The sequence below is a fragment of the Aquarana catesbeiana genome, linkage group LG01 (assembly GCF_042186555.1).
Source record: "Aquarana catesbeiana isolate 2022-GZ linkage group LG01, ASM4218655v1, whole genome shotgun sequence".
Classification (NCBI taxonomy): domain Eukaryota; kingdom Metazoa; phylum Chordata; class Amphibia; order Anura; family Ranidae; genus Aquarana; species Aquarana catesbeiana.
In genome coordinates, this window is record NC_133324.1 from 834,572,263 (window position 1) to 834,593,475 (window position 21,213).

The 21,213-nt window shown below is 45.7% G+C and overlaps 1 protein-coding gene across 4 annotated transcripts in view; it reads right to left on the minus strand.

Moving 5' to 3' along the window:
• The window catches only part of LIMCH1 (LIM and calponin homology domains 1), a 397,172-nt gene extending 382,305 nt beyond the window's left edge, over positions 1-14,867 (minus strand). For 2 of the 4 annotated variants that reach the window (XM_073608523.1, XM_073608520.1), the window contains exon 1: positions 14,600-14,816. In XM_073608523.1, coding sequence (XP_073464624.1) covers positions 14,600-14,686 — 87 coding nt within the window. In that variant the 5' untranslated portion in view covers positions 14,687-14,816. The other 2 variants (XM_073608522.1, XM_073608521.1) reach the window with 2 other exon arrangements.
• Positions 14,868-21,213: the final 6,346 nt, after the last annotated feature.

Consider the following 21,213-nt stretch of genomic DNA (forward strand, 5'->3'; position numbering starts at 1 on the left):
AGGTGAATTTGGGCACTAAAGATGGATTTTTATTTTAAACCACATCAGCTTCAAGTTATCAGGCTTTACATCACAGCTGGAATTTCTGAATTCTTATAATAACTTTACACTGAGGTGGCTGTAAAAACAACAGCTGCACTCACAGATGTCTCAGGCTAGACGTCATTTTTATATATCATTTTAATGTTGCCATTCTCTCATTTAAATACACATTTTTTTTTTTTTTACTTGTCTATACATAGAATTATATACTGCTCCATATGATAAGGTGTGTATAAAGACAGTTCTTACCACTGACACCTATGTAAATTGTGGGGGGTGCAGAATGCTGTACTAGCACCCTAAATAAAAATAACGTGAGGATTCATATTTCAGACCAACAGCAATTCGTATATAAATTGTTCTCTACTATGACAACCAAGAACAACCACAACGGAGGAAGAAACAGAGTTTACATATATGAAAATTCCTATTGCACTTCATACATGTGATGCTGGATTGGGCCCAGAACAATCAATGTGAAGGTTGGAAGACACCTCTGCCTATGGAGGTAAGTAGCCTATTTTTATTTACCCTGGGCTTCCATTCTGTAATGACCAATTGCAGGAGCTTGAAGAAAATAAGAACAGTGGTTGATAGAGACCCACAGTATATAAAACATCACAATCCTAGGAATATATGAGAACATTTTCATGTTACTGCTGCCCAACTTTTTTTTTATATTATTATTCACGATTTATATAGAGCCAACAGTTTACGCAGCGCTTTACAATGTATAGGGGGGATAACACGACTACAGTACAGTTCAATAGAAAAGGTACATGTAAGTATCATGGTTATGCAGTAGTGTTTGTCTGTCAGCTTAAGAGAATTGTACAAAAAAAAAAAAAACCACACAAGCTTGGTTAAACCCACAAGTGCTTTTTTTTTTTACCACTACTATTCCTTTATATTGGCTTTTGGAATTTTACAGATGCAGCAATTTAGAAACCAGATTAAAAGGTTTAGCACTGGGAAACACCTTTTGAAAGATAAAGAGTGCATTTTATATACAACTATAGAGATCAGATCAAAATGAGGGACAAATGAGGAGGAAAGAGGGACAGAGGGACTTTGCTTCAAGTCAGGGACAGTCCCTCGAAATCAGGGGCAGCTGTGAGGTGTGTATGAATGTATACATTCTACGGCCTTTAAATGTACTTCTACATTCCAATTTCCAGCTTTGAATTTCTAAGTGTGAAAACAATGTCTGTGACAACTGATTTGGCTCAACAGCACTTCACCTTCAGTTATATGAAGTACACTCCATGGAAATGCACTTTCAACATATTTAAACAGGCACATTTCTTGATTCAGGCTCCATTCACACCAATGCATTTTTTTCATGGTTTTTGCAGAAACACAGGACATTAATTTTAGCATGGGTTCCTATGGAACATGTTCACATCAATGCATTTTTTGTGCCTCTGCGTTTTTGGTTAACTAGACTTCAATGGAGAAGCTGCATATAGCATGTACAGGCAATCCCCGGGTTACAAACAAGATGGGGTCTGTAGGTTTGTTCTCAAGTTGAATTCGTTTTTAAAGTCGGAGTAATTTTTTTTTTTTTTTTTGTAGCTCCAGCCAAAAGTTTTTTGGATAGCATAGGGAAGGGTTAACACCCCTGGAACATTTGGGGGGGGGGTGGGAATAAAGATTGGTGATAAAGCTTCAGCAAAATGCAAATCGCTGTAAAATTGCGTGTTCAAAAACACAAAAGCAAACTGCATTGATGTTAATGGAGCCTCAAATAATGCCTACAGGTAAAAGTAAAGGTGATATACTTGAACAAAAGTACATTTAAAAAGTTAACATGATGTATTAAATGTCATGATCTAAAATTAGCAAAAGTGCATATTTATCAGACAAAGTCAGTTCATCCCTACATTTACCACCACTTCAAAGCCATTAAATTTGAATCTGGTTTTCCAGCCAATGATTAGAACCTCCTTAGAGAATGCAGGTGGGACCTATATTATTATTTAAAACTCAGACACATCTACCTGAGATAGCTGGGTCTAACCTCATTCACGTACACTAGCATTGCCAGGGGCATCAGAGGGTCTGGTGATCTCTTTGCTTTTGACATGTGTGGTGTTGTCATGCAAAGATCAAAAGAGCTCTTAGGCCCCCAGAAAGAAAGTTGTGGGTGCCTTCACACAGGCGGACCGATCAGGTTTCTATAGGCGGATCCGATCATACCATCTATTGTCCTCTATGCAGCGGCAGATGTAAACGGACATGTGTCTGTTTACACCCGCCGATATCCAATCTTATCCACCAAAAACAGGTGGATTGAATGACAGCCAGATGTAAATGACAGGCAGTCCGTTTACATCTGACCGCCCAAGGAGGAAAGTAGAGCATACACAGACCTGTCATCCGCCTGCTCAGCAGGAATCAGCAGACAAAATCCCAGCTGAACAGGTGGATCTGCTGGCGGACTCCACCCATGCTCTCACCCTCACCCGTACATCTCCAAATGGAAGTGAGACATGGCAGTCTCCATAAATCTAGACTACAGGAGTGAAGCAAAGCCTGGTCACCCGTAGCCAAATGCTCTTTAAATACAGCCACCATGGAGGCGGCCTATAACATTCTCCTCCGCTGATATTGGGTCCCGGCCCGCATAGCTCATTCGAACCTGTCACATAGTCATAGATGCTTCAGGGGCTGTGGCCACTGTGGAAACGAGAACCATATTTGGTGGTCTTGCCCCCATTTGGTGGGCTTTTGGTCCAGGGTCAACAGCCTTCTCAACACTTTTTCATGCACCCTTCATGTGCACTTCTCTACTGCCCTCTTCCAAGCCTCTTGTCTTTCCAGCAGAAGCTGGCCACCTACTTTTTCATTGCAGCAAAGCATGCCATTGCCAGGGCTTGAGTTTGCAGAGGTGAAAAGCATTCTCACTACCCTCCTGCTTTATAAGAAAATGACCAGTATACTTCATGACTCTCATGCTAAATTCCTCAAAGTGTGAAACCCATGGGCCACTTGGGTCCCCACTCTCCCCCCTGCCAGCTTGGGTATTCCGGACCATCCTGGAATACCATCTAACCCACAGGTTTTGTCCTCTCTCCCTGTCTAGCTCTATAAATCTTTCTTGTCCTGACTGTTTCCTATTCTTCTGCGTATCTCATTCTGTCCCCCACCTTTCCTCTGTTGGTGAAATCCAATACCTCCAAGCAACCCTTTAAAGCAGGGGTAGGCAACCTTTTGAGCACAGTGTGCCAAAAAATGTTTCAATGTTTTCAAAAATTTCAAAGAAATTGAGCATGCCGGTTTTATTACAAAAAAAAAAAAAAAAGTCAACTTCACACTCTCAATCACAAAAAGAATTTTTTATAAAGTAAGTGCTTTAAACTACTAGAATAGTAGTGAGAAATTAACATCCTGCACTCTCACGCCTCAGATCAGCAATAATTCATACCTCAGATCAGCCCCAATTCACCTGCCCCACTACTGTACCCCCCTGCACATCTGCCCCACCACTGAAACCCTCCTGCTCATTTTCCCCACCGCTGTATCTTCCTGCTCATCTGCTCCACCGCTGTAACCTCTTCTCATCTATGATATGCACAATATGCAGAGTGATGAAAGGAAGCAGAGATGAGACAAATCTACCTGTCCTGGCACACTCATGCTGCTGATCCACCTCTCACATCCAGCCCATGTGCTTGTATGTGATGTCACATACAAGCATATGGAATGGATGCACAATGATGAGCTCAGGTCAGTGGCATTTTCTAAAAGCAGTGGGCCTGTGTGCAAGAACATAAGTTGGGCCCCTGCAGCTGAGGAAAAGTGTGGCACGAAGCGCCACAGCAAAAGTTGGGTGAGATTTCCATTGGCTGGCTGTGGCTTAAAGAGGAAGTAAACTCTGATGGGTTTTACTTCCTCTTTGTTTCCCTGCAAAGGTAAAGCACAATAGGCTACTATGCATCGCATAGTAGCCCATTATGTGTCACTTACCTGACACAGAAGTCTCCGATGTCCCCGCTGGCTGGAAGCGTCCATCTTCGCCCTTCTTCCTTCTGGGGCCGCAAACTGGCTCTGCGACTGGCCGGAGTCGCGTGACATCGTGCACGGGAGCCGCCAGTCACGGCATGGCCCCAGCTAGAGACGGTACATCGGCACATGAGCAGAACAACTCATCGTACGGGGAATTGTAAATGTCCCCTAAACCGTGTAGGTTTAGGAGATATTACCAGCACCTACAGGTAAGCCTTAATCTAAGCTTACTTGTAGGTGAAAGTGGTTGTACAGGGTTTACAACCACTTTAAAAGGGATACAGAGTGCAGGGGGTCAGTAGTAAGTGACACAAAGGTTCAGGAATAATTTCAACAAAGTTCCCAGAAGCTCAACAGTAATTCCACAAACTGTCACCTGATTGTGGTTTTCTCAATCACTGTGAAATCCCTTCTTTGAGATTGGTAGTGGCAACCAAGTGAGTCATCTTCCTCCAGGTGGTGGACTGTAATTGGTTTAGCAGTGGCCAATGACAGTCCTCCTCCTCCTGGAAACAGGGACTGCCACCCAACCCCACCCCCTCCCCCAGCAGAACTGCACCCAATCTCTTCCCCATCACAAAAGCTGACGATCGCAGCTACAGCCATATTAGAGAACCAAACAATGTTTCTCATCTTTTACAATGTGTGGGGGCACAGTGCCTCCCCCTCAGTGCAGGTGCGGTGTTGAGAACTCTGAAATTGGAATGCATTAGTGTCTCACTGACACTTCCCTGTGCTGCTCTGCTGATGGGGAGGGAGTCAAGTGCCGGCAAAAGAGGCTTAGAGTTCCGGCAAAAGAGGCTTAGAGTTCCGGCAAAAGAGGATTAGAGAGTGCCGGCACCAGTGCCGGGGGTTGCCTACCCCTGCTTTAAAGACTAAGGTACACCCATCAGCAAACATCGCAGTGGCTGAATGAAGAGACTTCTGTCAATCAAGAAACTCCAATTCTTCCAGGCAATGGATGAGGATCTCTGTGCTAATAGGCGGCTATGTGATGAATGTTTATATACATACAGCCAACAAAAAGTTCAGAATGTACAGAAGTCCTATACAACCATAACACAGCACAAAAAACACATTGCGTTATATACCAAGTCTCTAAAAAACAAACAAAAAAAAAAAAAAGGAGGAGGAAGGGGGAGGTTCACTGCAGGTATGTGTAGCCAACAGGTTCACTTTTAATTGGTCTGACAGTTCGGAGGCCATTTTTTTTTCTCATAGCCATCAAGAAATATTAGAGAAAGAAAAAACAAACATTTACTCTGGGGGTAGGATATAAAGCACCTGCATAGCTGATGTGCTCCTCATGAAACCTATACCTGACTTTTGTAAGGCGATCCAGCCTGTTAATAATGTAGAGCGTTACAATAGAGAAAGGCGCGATGCAGAGCGCCGGAGGTCTGAGCGCTCAGAACGTCGCACTCTATCCCAGTTCCTGTCCTTATGTCAACACACAGGAGAATCCCTTACATAAAACTTAGCAAAACCTCCAGTCCTAATCCTGTTTTTACACAGCGTGGCTTGTGGAAGATGAAGTTTGATATGGTTAGTAGCAGCTAGAAGGGGAGAACAATGAGCCCATTCTACCCCACACAAAACGGAGATATGATACTTTTAAATTCCATCCTCATAAAATCTCCGGGGAAAGAGGTCATCGCTTTGTTTATAAACGAACGCCTGACAAAAAAAAAAAAAAAAACCCACACTACTTTTCCTCGCTGCTGCCAACATACAAAATTGTAAAGTAACGCCAATTATGTCTAATCAAATATTCCTAGTTCAAGAAAAACAAAACGAAGGCTCGTTTCACACTGCTGCAATGTGATTTTGACACAATATTCAGAGCGATTACATAGTGCGACTCCAACGTGACCTTGCATATTTTATGGCCAAATCGCACTAAAAAAAAAAAAAAAAAAAAAAATATTGTACCAAAGCAGTACAGGAAACTTTTCCAAAGTCACACCTGGCTGAGTCACATTGATGAGAACACACAGCATTGAATATAATGGGTTTTCCCCTTGTCATGCGACTCAAGTCACATCAGAAGTCGCACTAGTCTGAACCAGCTCATATATGACACTGCTAGAATGTAGAGAAGATTCTACGCTAGGATGCATTAGGGGAGATTTACTAAAACTAGTGCACACATAATCTGGTGCAGCTGTGCATAGCAACCAGCTACTAACTTCAGCTTTTCCAATTAAGCTTTGACAAGAAGGCCTTTTTCACATGGGGTGGATCTGTGAAAGGGGCCTTTGGCTCCAAACTCCAAAGTAGCTTGAATTTGATGCAGCTTTGGATGGGTATGACTTGGATGCGACTTTGGCATCGACCAAAGATAATGGACAATTGTTCCATGTAAAACATTCAAGTAGGACTTCTCATGCAACTTTTGAGGGTTAACATTGAAGTCTATGGCCCTCAAGTTGCATGAAAGTCAGACCAAAATAGTGCAAAATAATTCTTAATCTGCCCGTATACATCCTGTCCCCCAGCGTTTACATCACTGTATGTCGGTATTGTACACCAAGCTGTGCATGTGCAGCCATCAGTTTACAACTTGTAGAAAACTGTTAGCAGTTAGGGGTGGGAAGATTTTATGGCAGAAGAGCCTCTTTAAAGCGGGCCTTCGGTCATTTTTTTTTTTCCGCCAGTTACCTTATACAGTGCACTTCCTGTTTCTTGTCTGGTAATAAGCCTAGGCTTATGACATCATATCTCTCTCTCTCTCTCTCTCTCTAAGAGGGCCAATGAAAGCTGCAGAGCTGGAGGTGTGACTGTGTAAATCCAGCAAGTGAACAGGCAGCAGCTTCTGCTGCCCACAGTTAAAATGGATGCAGCCAGACTTAGTGGAGGGAGATTTCTGCAGCATATTTGGCAAGTACAGAATCACAGTATATATAAAATAATATGCAAAGTGGTTGAAGGGAAACTGCAGAGTGGCAAAGATGTTTTTATTACAAAGTATGTGAGCAGACTGCAGATTCTCTTTAAGGCCCCTTTCACATGGGGCTGACTCCGATCAGATGACAGATCTCCTGCTGATATAAGCAGGCAGATGGCAGGTCCGTGTCCACTCAGTTTATACAGAACAGATACAGACCAAGCCCACTCTGCTCTATGGACAGGCAGGTGTAAACAGACTCTGCTGTCCATTTACACCCGATAACCCTCCAATCCGATCCACCTAGACATAGGGGGGTGGATCCTCTTACTTTCTTTTTTGGCGGACCGGATCGGAGGTAGGTGGGTGTAAACAGACACAAGTCTGTTTACACCCGCTAGTCCATAGGAGTTAAACGAACCATCCAATCAGATCCGCCTGAAAAACTGACAGGCTGACCTGCTCAGACCCTTCGTGTGAAAGGGGACCCTACCATACATATCCATCTGCTAGCAGTTTTTGACAGGTTTCAGGTTTAGTTCTACTTTAATCCAGCTTGTAAGGTTCCGTTAACATCTATGCACATGCATTTTTTTTGCAGGTTTTTTTGTGTGTGTCACATTAGGGCAGCTCATTCATTGCAATGGGCTACTCTGCATATGGAAAATAAATTAAAATTTTTGAAAATCATGCCGTACATTGGTATAATGCGGTTTGACACGATTTTGCGCTCCCATTAGCAAGGTGCCATTAAGAATTAACATAAAACATTATGTTTTCTATTCTCTTAAAAGAGTGTACATATTATAAAGTCTATACCCAAAATGTATACAATGAAGCCAACTGTTCCTGGCCTCCTGCACTAGATTCCCGTCTGTGGTTAACCAAAAATACTACTGCAACCTTCTCCCTGACACCACACTGACCAGGCCACGTTCTTGACTATTTACAGGCACAGACCACGGTCATACGGATCACAAATATAGCCAAATGAACCTGTGCTGTGACTTCTCCGACAGCTATTCAAAGTGGATGACTTATAGCAATGCTAATGAGCATACAAGGACAGTGACTGTAGAGAACACACAGCGACTCTGCACACATCATGAAACAAATGTAGATTCTAAATTCTACATCTTCTATGTACATGTGTACCAGCACATCCAAATAACGGATCACAGAACGTAGACCGACCACGGACGTCTATGTATAGTATGCAGTTTTCCTTCTTGTTTAGCGGTGTGGAGGATTCCTCTATTATGTATCCCGTTACTTGGTTTGAACGAGCGCCAAACAATAGGCTGACTAAGGCTAGATACACCTGGGGGATTATTTTTCAATGAAAATTCAACATAATCCCTTCCCCTTAATGATCATAAGTGACTGAACAATAACTAGCTGTTCTGCAACGGTTCTATGCGTTTTTGTACACATTTAGAGTGAATGTCATTATTCAGCCTTGGAAAAGAATAAATATCTATAGTGTGTAATTGTCATGTACCCTAATCAATCATTTGTATTTATAAAATACAAATCAATCATCAGCAGAGAATTCTTTTCTAAGAAGGCTGAAAAACATAACTGTCACCTCCTATTTCTATCAGTTGTCAGACATGGTTCTTGTGAGAAGAAGGTTTTGATTGTTGAACAGATCGCTCTTGTTAAAGTAGAATATTGCAATTGTATAGATGATCAAATCGTATGCCAAAATAGTATGGGCCGCAGGCAAAACGCTGGCCAAGGTTGTACAGTATACTCCTATGTAGTCACATACAGAAAGAAGTATGGAGCTGCCTAAAAAAACGGAATGAGTCCTTAAAAAAGGAACTCAAGCCGACCTCCCCATATTTTTTTTTTGGCTCCACTTACCTGATGGTGGTATCTGCACATTTCAGATACTCCCCCCATCCAGTGGATCCAGGGCTGACCTGCTGAGATCCTCTCATGCCTGACCACAGCTGTGTCCTGCGTCGCCATGTTCTCTCTGAGGTCATCGAGAGGCGCGCCGGCTCTTCTGAGTTCAGCGAGCGGGCCTCTTGAATGACAGTTTATGCCTCCTGGGATATTTGACGTAAATATCCCATGAAGCACAGTGTGCACGTCATTCACCTAAGGTGTCTGACGTGCATTGGGAGGTGGGGTGGACTTTAAATTAAAAAATGCCCTATTCCTGCAGGAGGAAGGAGGAGGGGTGTAGAGGCAGAATCATCCTCGGTAGGGTGAAGGTCTCCTTTAGCCCCCATTCACATCAAACCGATTTGACATGTCAAATCGCATACCAAATCGGAGCTCATTACCGGCAATGGCATGTCTGAATCGGTGCGCCGCCGACTTTGCGGCGCTGCACCGATTTCCAAAAGTAGTTTCTGCACTACTTTTGACGATTTTGGGGGCGATTTCAATAGACATCTGTGGATGAACCTGCACAGATGTCTTTCGAATCGCCCCTGAACTCGCAATGAAATTGGGGTTTGAAAAGAACTCGCACGATTTGCCATGTTTCAAAGAAATGTTCTAGAGATGTTAAAGTATAGCTAAAGGCAAGAACTTTTTTTTTTTTTAGATTTGGATATAATGGAGAGTGATTAGAATACTTGTCAGTTTCTATTGCTACCTGAGCCGTTAGGGTGGAAGAATCCCCCCTATTTGTCCCGTTTACCATTATCACCCACATTTTGAGTTGTCCCCAGAAAAGCAATAGAGGGGAAATCTTCCAATGTGGACACTATTTCTGGCAACCTGGGGATCCCCAAGGGATTCCCTCAATTTGCAGGGATTCTCTCATACTTCCTGTTTGGCTCTGGCACAAGAAGTGAAGGGAAATCTCAGAAATTGACACGTATGGCAAAAAATAAAAATAAAATAAATAAATAAAATCATACCGGGTTATAACCCACCCTTGCTTACTTCCTGGTATGCGAGTGTGCCTACACACTCCTGATGGTTCAGTCTCATAACTGTATCTGCAGTGTGAGACCTCAGGAACTGCTGTCTCTGATGGCTATCTCCAGCAGATTTGGATAAGTCACTTCTGTGCTGCTCACTACTCACTTTACTGGAGACTGTCACAAGGAAATAAGGATCTGGCTCTACCAAGATGGCCAACTTTACATTGAGACACAGCGCAGAACAAGGCATGGTAGGTTAGTCATAGGTAAGTGATTAGCTGCTTTTTTTTTTTTTTCTTTTTTTGGGGGGGGGGGGGGGGGTACAAATTCCAGCGTTCAGTTTCTACTTAAAGTAGAACTAAAACCCACAATACTCCTCTGCAACAATCAGAATAATGCAAGGTCATTCATCAGTGCTGATACCCTCATCTGCTTCTGGGTTACAGGCCTTCTACTGCCATAAGGTTCAGTGCTGTGCCTCTTTCCCACAGGTGGCTGGGGTCAGGTTGACATGGGTAGCTGAGCCATAGTTTTTCTGCTGCCCCACCACCACCTTCCCCAGTTATCCACCTAAATTCTAAGGCCCCTTTGACACGGGACAGGCTCTGTTTTGATCAGCAGGGGATGGGTCTGCTGATCCCCCATTGATCAGAGAAGAGCGGGCAGATGATAGGATCTGTGTCTGCTCATTTTCTGTAGAGAAGACTTGGACAGAGCTCACTCTGCTCTATGGGTGGCCGCCAGGTGTAAACAAAATCCGCTGCCCATTTACACTTGACTGTCCTCCAATACATTCTGCCTAAACAGAAGAGGATGGATCACCTTCCGTGGACCTGGTCGGACCCTTCTTGTGAATGGGGCCTAACATTACAAATAGACAGGGCTGGAAACATGTCATGACCAAAGCAATTTTAACTCCGTAACGTCTGCCAAACTTGCCCACTGCAGTCAATGGGAGCAAGCTGCAATCACGAGCCAAACACTTGCCTTGCAGCAGCGGTGCAGTATTTTAATATAAAATTCCCCTTAAATTAAAGAAAAAAAAAAAAAACAAACAAAAACACAGAAATGCAGGCATTCAGGAGGCATCAGAATCACCTCCTCAACGCCTGCCCACTGTCGCTATACCACCCTCTGAAAAGCAAAACCACAGAGCGCTTTTCACAGGGCAGTAAGCCCTACAGGTTTTCCCACAGTTTTAGTGTCAGGTGAAAAAAAAATGTATATATATATATATATATATATATATATATATATATATATATATATATATATATATATATATATATATATATATATACACATATACACACACACACACACTTGCTTTGCGCCTCCAAATTCCTTTTTTGGGTTACTGTGATCCAATTTCCTGGTAGAGGGTGGCTACATTCCTACTCCATGGTCCCACTGTATATGGAAATGTAGCCACCCTCTCTTGCTCGCTCCCGAGATTGACTATGCATTTATTATAGATACTTCTATAGTGCCGTCAATTTATACATATATATTGTACATTCACATCAGTCCCTGTCCTCAAGGAGCTTACAATCTAAGGTCTCTAACTCACATTCATACATATACTACGGCCAATTTACACAGGAGCCAATTAACCTACCAACAGGTCTTTGGAGTGTGGGAGGAAACCAGAGTACCAGGGGGAAACCTACGCAGGCACAGGGAGAATATGACAACTCCAGGCAGGTAGTGCTGTGGTTGGCATTCAGACTAGATACCAAGGATGAGTTCAGGTCTGTTCATAATTACACGCATGCCCGCCAGGAAGTGGACACTCTGCAGCGCTAATCACACACAGCGAGACATTTCCTGATCTGTGCAGCCGCGGAAATGTCGCACTGCCTGTGATTAGCGCTGCGGAGTGTCTGATTCCTAGCGGGCACGAGGAGTTGCGAACACGCCTGAGCTCATCCTTACTAGGGACAATAGGATGTGCACTGCTCTATGCACACTACACATCTTATAGTCCCTAGTAAGGATGAGCTCAGGCGTGTTCACAATGCCACGTGCCCGCCAGGAAGCGGACACTCCGCAGCGCTAATCACACGCAGCGAGACATTTCTGCGGCTGCACAGATTAGGAGACGTCTCACTGCCTGTGATTAGCGCTGCGGAGTGTCAGCTTCCCGGCGGGCACGTGGCACTATAGAATGTGTAGTGTGCATAGAGGAGTGCACATGATCGCAATGAACATGCTCTGCTCTTTCCAAACAAAGAACGAGGAAAGGGAGAGGTTTGGGAGCTCATGGATAACGCTACACGTTACAGGGCCCGTAGGTAGAGGATGTGTATGAATTATATCGTTTGTTGTCACTTTAAAAAGTAAAAAAGAAAACAAAATGAATAAGCGCTGTTCATATACGGATATACGTACCGCACAGACAAGTCAAGAAATGCGCATACATTACGGTTTACTACTTACTCCTCACTGTATGGCACATTCAGGCCTATGAATCTAAGCATTCTACTGCATCCACTTTAATGGCAGAAAAATACAAGTCATTGATGTATTCATCCAGCGTCCAGACAAAAGGAACAATTCAGTCCCATGAAGGGCCTGGTGCTGGAGCGGCCTCACACTGGCTGTGCAATGGAAACTTCTGCAGGCTTTTCAGAGTCCCAGTTAACAACAGACGTTGCAATCAATCACACAATAATGCTTGTGTTGCTCGGCCCAGAAAGGAGTTCAATTTCCCAGAGTCATTTTAACCCGACCAGCACGGTAGGAGCGAGCGAGCGACACGCAAGTGGAAAAAGGCAGAATGCACGGTTTGCATGGAAATGGACAGAAATCAGTCTATTTCCAGGCAGGAAGCGTCTGTGCACCCCTCGTTTTCACCGCTTCTCCCATTCTAAACATAGGGATGAATAGGGCTCTGTGTTCAGGAGCTGACAGCTCGGAGGCGAGCCGCAGCAGGTATGCACTATCATTTACAAGGGAAACCAGACACTGGAAACAGTTCCCCAACTGTCACCAATTCAATATTTGCATCCAGAAGAAGAAAAAAGGTATATGGCTGGCTGCGATGCTACAGGCAGGTCACTTCTCCAACCACCCTGAGCATTAGAATCATCTATTAGCAGCATGCTGGGCAACTTAGCACATAGATATTAAGCTATAAAAATCAATGATCACATAACAGGATGGGCTTGTATGGAAAAGTCATTATGTGCGCTCAGCAGCTTTAATCCTGCAACAATGTAACAGTCTGATCTCCAGTGTCAGCTGGAAAAATAACACAGGCTTCCTGCCCGTCACTGACATGTGAAGGCTCAGCTACTGCATACAGCATCTATTGCAGCATGTGCTAGTGGGAGCCGCTGCAACCGACACAGAGAGGAGCTGTCACAGCATCGCAGACAAAACATAACCACAGCATAGAATAGCACACAGAGCCAGGATTCTTCTATATGTGTATGGAGAACAAGAAACAGAAAAATCATCAAGATTTATAGGACACTGCAACACTACAATATGCCAGTGCAACACTACAGACGGGCACTAGAGAAGAATCAGCAGCATGGATAGCAGACCAGTGGTCAACTGTGGCCCCTGAGACCCCCAGAGGGCCACACAAAATATTCAGTATATAGTACTAGAGGGGAATGTCAGAGAATGGTGACATACTGCAGGAGATGACCAGAGACTGGTACCATGCTGCAGGAGATACAATGGAGTAGGAGACCATTAGGGTCTGGTGGCATGGCGACCGTCAGGGACTGGTGGAATGGCGCATGGAGACCGCCAGGGACTGGTGGCATGGCGACCGTCAGGGACTGGTGGCATGGCGACCGTCAGGGACTGGTGGAATGGCGCATGGAGACCGCCAGGGACTGGTGGCATGGCGACCGTCAGGGACTGGTGGCATGGCGACTGTTAGAGATTAGGGACATTACAAGAGACTGCTAGGAGATCACTGCCATCATTCAGTAGCTCCCTATACAGAATGATGGGTTTGAGGGCCACTGAAGGGCCTTGGGTCACTGGATGGGGGTCAGAACTATACAGTAACACACCAGAAGAACTATCATGGGCAATACTGGCAGTGTAACACTACAGAATGACAACAGAGGAATCATCACTATGGATAGTAGTGACAGTGTAACACTATAAACTGACACAAAAATCATCACGAATAGTAGTGATAATGTAAAAGACTTGCATATCAGAAGCATCATTATTACAAATAGTAATGAGAGTGTAACACTATAAAATTTACACAAGAGAATAATGACTATGGATAGTACTGACAGTGTAGAATGACACAACTGAGGGATCATTAGTATGGATAGCAGTGTAACACTATAAACGGACACAACAAACATCATCATGAATAGTAAAGACAATGTAAGACTATAAAACCGATACAGTAGAATTATCACTATGGATGGAGGTGACAGGGTAACATTATAGACTGACATATCAGAAGGATATGGATAGTAGTGACAGAATGATCACTATGGATGGTGCTGGCAGTATATAACCTGACACAACACAATCATCATATGGATGGCAGTGGGGTTGTAATACTATCAACTCATAAGAGCAGAATAATCATCCCTACGAATAGTAGTGTCAGTATATAAAGTGATAGCGTAGAATCATCACTAGGGATGGTGGTTGCGGTGTATATCCTGGCACAGCAGTAAGGTATGGATGGCAGTGCCAGTATACAGACTGATGGCAGTGCCAGTATACAGACTGATGGCAGTGCCAGTATACAGACTGATGGCAGTGCCCCTCTCCCTCCATGTACCTCGATCCACTTCTGCGCCTCAGTACATGCCGCCTCCGGGGGGGATTCCGGGGTGATCTCCTCCACATCCAGTGCAGGGCTGGCCATGTTCGGAGTGTCCTCGGGCGGAGATCCCACAAATCCTGGCCGTTCCCCGGTGATGGAGAGAAGAGAATCCCCGCTCCGTGCAACGTGATCCGAGCCACACACCAGCTAAAAATAATCCCAAGATTGCAGCTCCTACCTTCACTCCATGCAAATCCGACCGGGGCCGCCCCCTCCTCCCCTCCCTCCCTCCCTGAGTCTAATCACATGGCTCATTACATGTCACACTGCCACTGACCGACACCATACAGCCTACCGATCCCTACACCGATCACTACCTACTCATCCCTACACAGCCTACCGATCCCTACCTACTGATCCCTACACATCCCACCGATCCCTACCTACTGATCCCTACACATCCCATCAACACCTACCTACCGATCCCTACACCAACACCTACCTACTGATCCCCACACATCCCACCACCCCCTACCTACCGATCCCTACCTACTGATCCCTACACATCCCACCACCCCCTACCTACCGATCCCTACCTACTGATCCCTACACCAACCCCTACCTTCTGATCCCTACACCAACCCCTACCTACTGATCCCTACACCAACCCCTACCTACTGATCCCTACACATCCCTCCACCCCCTACCTACTGATCCCTACACATCCCACCACCCCCTACCTACTGATCCCTACACATCCCACCACCCCCTGCTTACTGATCCCCACACATCCCACCACCCCCTACCTACTGATCCCTACACATCCCACCAAACCCTACCTACTGATCCCTACACATCCCTCCAACCCTATCTACTGATCCCTACATGTCCCACCACCCCTACCTACTGATCCCTACACATCCCACCAACACCTACCTACTAAACCCTACACATCCCTCCAACCCTACCTACTGATCCCTACACATCCCACCAACACCTACCTACTAATCCCTACACATCCCTCCAACCCTACCTACTGATCCCTACACATCCCACCACCCCCTACCTACTGATCCCTACACATCCCACCACCCCCTACCTACTGATCCCTACACATCCCACCACCCCCTACCTACTGATCCCTACACATCCCACCACCCATAACTGGGAGGGATCTACTGTTGAGGGAGGGGTCTATTGTTGCTGGCTGCTGGAGGGTCTATTGATGCTGGCTGTGGGATCTGTTGTTGCTTCAGGGGGTCTATTTTTGCTGAGGAAAGTATTTTGTTGTAGGTGATCTATTGTTGGGGGTGGAGTCTATTGTTGTGGGGGGTGGGGTCTATTGGTGATGGCTGCGGGGAGATCTGTTGTTGCTGGGGAAGTATTTTGTTGTGGGTGGTCTGTTGTTACTGGGGGGATCTATTGTTGCTGGCTGCAGGGGATCTATTTTATTGCTGTTTTTGTTATCATTAACAAGTTCCATACAAATTACTTATCACCACAAATGTTACACTCTTCTGTATCCTCTAAAAGGGGTGGTCCTGGAAGGTGGGGAGGGAGTGGAACCAAAGAATGGGGCTCAGAGGTGGGTGGGGTGGAGTCAAGGGGGGCCTTGGAAAGGGGGAGTTCCTGCACCCATTCTCTGTGCACAGGGATACACAGGTGTTCAATGCATTCAGTCCCAACAACGTCCCTGGATGTCACATTGGGAGCAGCATATGTGTTCATGCAGCCACTGCATCCCAATTGACATCATTGAGACAAGATGCATGGAACGGCTGTGCATTCCTCTGGGGGGTTAACACAGTCCTCCACAGATGTACACTTCAGCCCCAGAAGGATTTGCCCCCTCAGCCTCGGTTCACACCAGAGGTGGCACGACTTGCAGGTCGCCTCACCGAGGCGACCTGCACACGACTGCCGGGGCGACTTGCAAAACGACTTCTGTATAGAAGTCTATGCAAGTCGCCCCCAAAGTCGTACAGGAACCTTTTTCTAAGTCGGAGCGACTTGCGTCGCTCCGATTAGAACGGTTCCATTGTACTGAACGGGACGCTACTTGTCAGGCGACCTAGGTCGCCTGACAAGTCGTCCCAGTGTGAACCGAGGCTTAATGACCAGGCCATTTTTTTGCGATACAGCACTGCATCGATTTAACTGACAATTGCGCGGTCATGCGATGCTGTACCCAAACAGAATTGATGTCCTTTTTTTCCCACAAATAGAACTTTCTTTTGGTGGTATTTGACCACCTCTGTGGTTTTTATTTTTTGCGCTATAAACAAAAAAAGACCTACAATTTATTATAAAAAAAAAAAAATTTTTTTTACTTTCTGCTATTATACATATCCAAAAAATAAAATATATATATAAAAAAAAAATGTATTCATCAGTTTAGGCCGATATGTATTCTTCTACATATTTTTGGTAAAAAAAAAAACGCAATAGGTGTATATTGATTGGTTTGCGCAAAAGTTATCGTGTCTACAAACTACGGGATATATTTAGGGACTTTTATTTATTTTTATTGTCTTTACTTGTAATGGCGGCGATCTGCGATTTTTAGCGGACTGCGACATTGTGGCGGACAAATCTGACCCCAAATGACACTTTTTGGGGACCAGTGACATTATTACATTGATCAGTGCTATAAAAATGCACTGATCAATGTAAAAATGACACTGGCAGGGAAGGGGTTAACACTAGGAGGCGATCAAGGGGTTAAGTGGGTTCCCTGGTTGTGTTCTAACTCTAGGGGGGATGGGCTGCTAGGGACATGACAGAGATCGCTGTTCTCAAACATTGGGAACAGAAGATCTCTGACATGTCATCTGGCAGAACGGGGAATCGCCTTGTTTACATAGGCAGTTCCCCAATCTGCCTCTCCTCACCGCGATCGCGGGTCTCCGGCTGACATCGAGTCCGCAGGACCCACGCTCCCGTGGCACGTGCGTGCCCGCTATCCTCCTTGCACAGGCCGACGTATAAGTACGTCGGTTGCGCAGGAGAGCCAACCTGCCACAGTATATCTGAGCTGGTCGGCAAATGGTTAAAATGCTCCAAGTGAATGAGGCCTAAGGCTCCGTTTACATTTGCACATTCCAGGAACACAGGCAGAAGCACGCATTTCAATGCACTTTCCCAGAATGCGCAAAAAAACACATGTTGCACTTGCACTGCCATTAATTGTTCATGTCACCCTAAGCATGCGTTTTGACACGCACAAAAATGTGCAGCAAAAAATGCTCAAACTAGAACATGGCAAAAAGCAATATGAACTACTTTGCCACAATTGTCGCACGTAGTGTGGCCTATTAAAATCATGTGCTGCCCTACGCGCATTACCCCAATGTGAATGAGGCCTAAGACTCTGATAAGACCTGTGCATTTTAGCGTGCATTCCTAGAATGCACCAAAAACACATGTTGCACTTGCAGTGCCATTGTTAGCTGCACCCAAAACTCGCAAAAGCGCATAGTAAAAATGTGCAAACTGGAACACGGCAAAAAGCTCCATGAGCTACTTTGCCACATTTGCTGTCAATGGGCTGCCCCATGCAAGTCTCATAAAAAAACACGCAAAAGAATGTACATTTCTAATCGCTGGGGCCTAAAGATCAGCAATAAGGGGGCTTGGCTGAGATGTAAGAGTTAGAAGACGTGCCTCAGCCCAGCTCCCGGTATCTGTGCAGTTCATCCTCTCTGTCAGAAACCATGAAATCAGGCCGAGACAGAAGTACAGTTAAATCACACTTGTTTAATAATAACAGTAAAAAGAACAAACGTAGTCAAAACATAGCCAAAGTTCAGTAACCAGAACGGATAGTCAGCCAAGCCAGAAGTCAGGGATCAATGTAGTGGAACAGCAAGCAGGATCTGGAGCCAGAAGGGATGTCAGCAAAGCAATTCTTGAACAGGATCGCAGGAGATGGTTTCTGTGATGTGGCCAAGGCGAAGGCAGAGCTCCTCTGGACTGGACAGCTTAAGTAGGCAGGACTGATGAGCAGGATATCATCAACAGCTGAGTAACTGTGGAGAGATAGGCGCTGGCAATTAGCCGACAGCTGAGCAGCCAGCTCAGAGAAGGAAGGGTTGAGCCCAGCCCTGACACTCTCCTACCTCAGGTTCCACCCGCCATCCTGCTCAGTAAGCTGCTGCCTCCTCTCTGGGGGGTGATCCCGATTCTCCCCATGCCTGGTAAAGGCAGGTCGAGCAAGATATCATTCACATCAGGGCCGTGGAACTCAGCGACGCTCACACGTGTGGTGGCCATCTTGCCTGTGGATGGCTGCAGCGATGGATCCGGCGATGGATGCTTCTTCTCCTGTAGTGAATCCTAAGCCACTTGAAGAACAGGCGGCTGATGCAATACTAGCAGCCATAGAGGCAAGTAAATCCACCATGGTAAACAAGATTGACTCTCTAGCACTGGAATGTGGACTGATAAGGCAGGACCTCGATAAGTTCAAGGGTCGCCTATCTGCTGCAGAATCCCGCATCTCTGAAGTGGAGGACACTACAGCCTCCACTTCCCAGATTTTAGCAGATCTTCAAAATAAAGTCAAGATCCTGATGGCCTGCTCGGAGGATGCGGAAAACCGCCTCCGTTGCAACAATGTCCGGGTGGTGGGCCTCCCAGAAGGAGCAGAGGGTTCAAACGTGGCAGTGTTCACAGATTCATTCTTCAAGCAACTGCTGAACCTGCAACATGTCTCACCAGTATATGTGGTCCAACGGGCTCATAGAGTCCCTACAGGACCCAGACCTGCAGGGGCACCACCCAGATCTTTCCTTGTACGCTTCCTCATTTTCAAGGACAGAGATGCGATCCTGGCGGAAGCCCGCAATAGGGGTTGCGCTACGAAAATACAGTGGTCCACCTGTACCCTGACTTTTCCCCTGATTTACAGAAGAAGAGACGTTCCTTTACAGATGTGCGTAGGAGACTCAGGGAGAAAGGACTTTCCTACAGTATGCTCTACCCTAGCCGCCTCAGGGTCCTGCATAATGGCTTCACAAAATTCTTTGATTCCCCCAATCGAAGCTGCAGACTGGCTGGAAACTGTCGCCTGAGTTCTGGATGGCCCACTAGCTTCTGGAAAGATACCATAATCTGCAGAGTGTGGTTATGTTGTCCCGTTGGTTATGATTTGTCGTTCCTAGTTTGGGAAGCTCAGCTGAAACTTTCTCCTTTTTTCTCCTCGGAAGGCTGGAATGTCCAGTTCGGAGTCATTATTATTATTATTATACAGGATTTATATAGCGCCAACAGTTTACGCAGCGCTTTACAACATTAGGGCAGACAGTACAAGTACAATACAGTTCAATACAGGGGGGGATCAGAGCCCTGCTCGTTAGTGCTTAAATCTAGGAGGGAGGGTCAAGTTATACAAAAGGGTAATAGCTGTGAGGGATGAGCTAATGGAGAAAATAGTGCAGTTTGAGGCAGGATAGGCCTCTCTGAAGAGGAAGGTTTTCAGGGATAGCCTAAAAGTGGATACATTTGGAGACCTTCTGACAGATTGGGGTAGCGAATTCCAGAGGATGGGCGAGGCTCGGGAGAAGTCCTGGAGGCGGATATGGGAGGAGGTAATGAGGGAGCTTGTCAGGAAAGGTTCCCTCTGCTGGTAATATCTATCATTTAGCATGCAGTACTGAGGTCCACCAGCAGGTGTCTCCTGGCAGTTTGGAACTGTCAGAGCTTTTTCCTGCTGGTATTATGTCATCTTTGGGCTGCAGTACTGGCGTCCACCAGCGGATGGATCCTGGCAGTGTGGAGCAGGCATTACCTTCTGCAATTAGGCATCACCTGACTTTGATAGCAGCTATAGTATAAATACCCAGCAAGTGCACACACACCTTGCCTTGGTATTGTCCTTGTGCCCTGACCTGCAGCCTGTTTATCCTGATCTTGGACCTGAACCCTGATTCCTGTATCCTGAACCCTGAACCTGTTTGTTTCTGTTCCTGTATCCCTGGATCCTTGCCCCGCAGCCTGATTCCTTCCATCTTGTTCCCTGTCTGTTTACTCCTGGCCCCCCATCTGCTGATCTCCTGTTTATGACCCTGGCTTGGCTTGACTACGATTCTGGTACTCCATTTATTATCACTGTTTGGTTTTTCAGTTTGTTCACTCTGTATTGGTGGTGTGTTCACATTTATATGCATTTACTTTAATAAATTTATTTACTTTCACCTGTTTATGTCTGGTTCACTCTGTCGCAGTTACACAGTTCTGGTCACATCTGGTTTATGACAGAGCTAGAGAGCAGGAGGTCTTGGGAGGAACGAAGATGTCGATCCTGAGTCATCAACATTAAACACCTGCCAGCAGGAGGTCTGTGTGTGACCAGGAGTCAGAGACTGCGGCCTATACAGCGGAGAGCCGGATCGCCCGCCTCTGAGGGATCTGGGAGTACAGCCTTGCTATCCTAGCAAGCGGACTTGCCTGCGCTTCAGAGCAACTGGAAGCCCCTGCACTTCAGCCCATCGGGAGTTGCAGCACGGCGGCACCATCTTCACCAGACAGAGACACCAGGAGGGGGTTCCGGATAGAGCCTAACAGCCATTGGAGTCCACGGTGGTGAGAGGGCACCTGGTTATTCCAGTAGAGAGTACAGTATTGCTGAG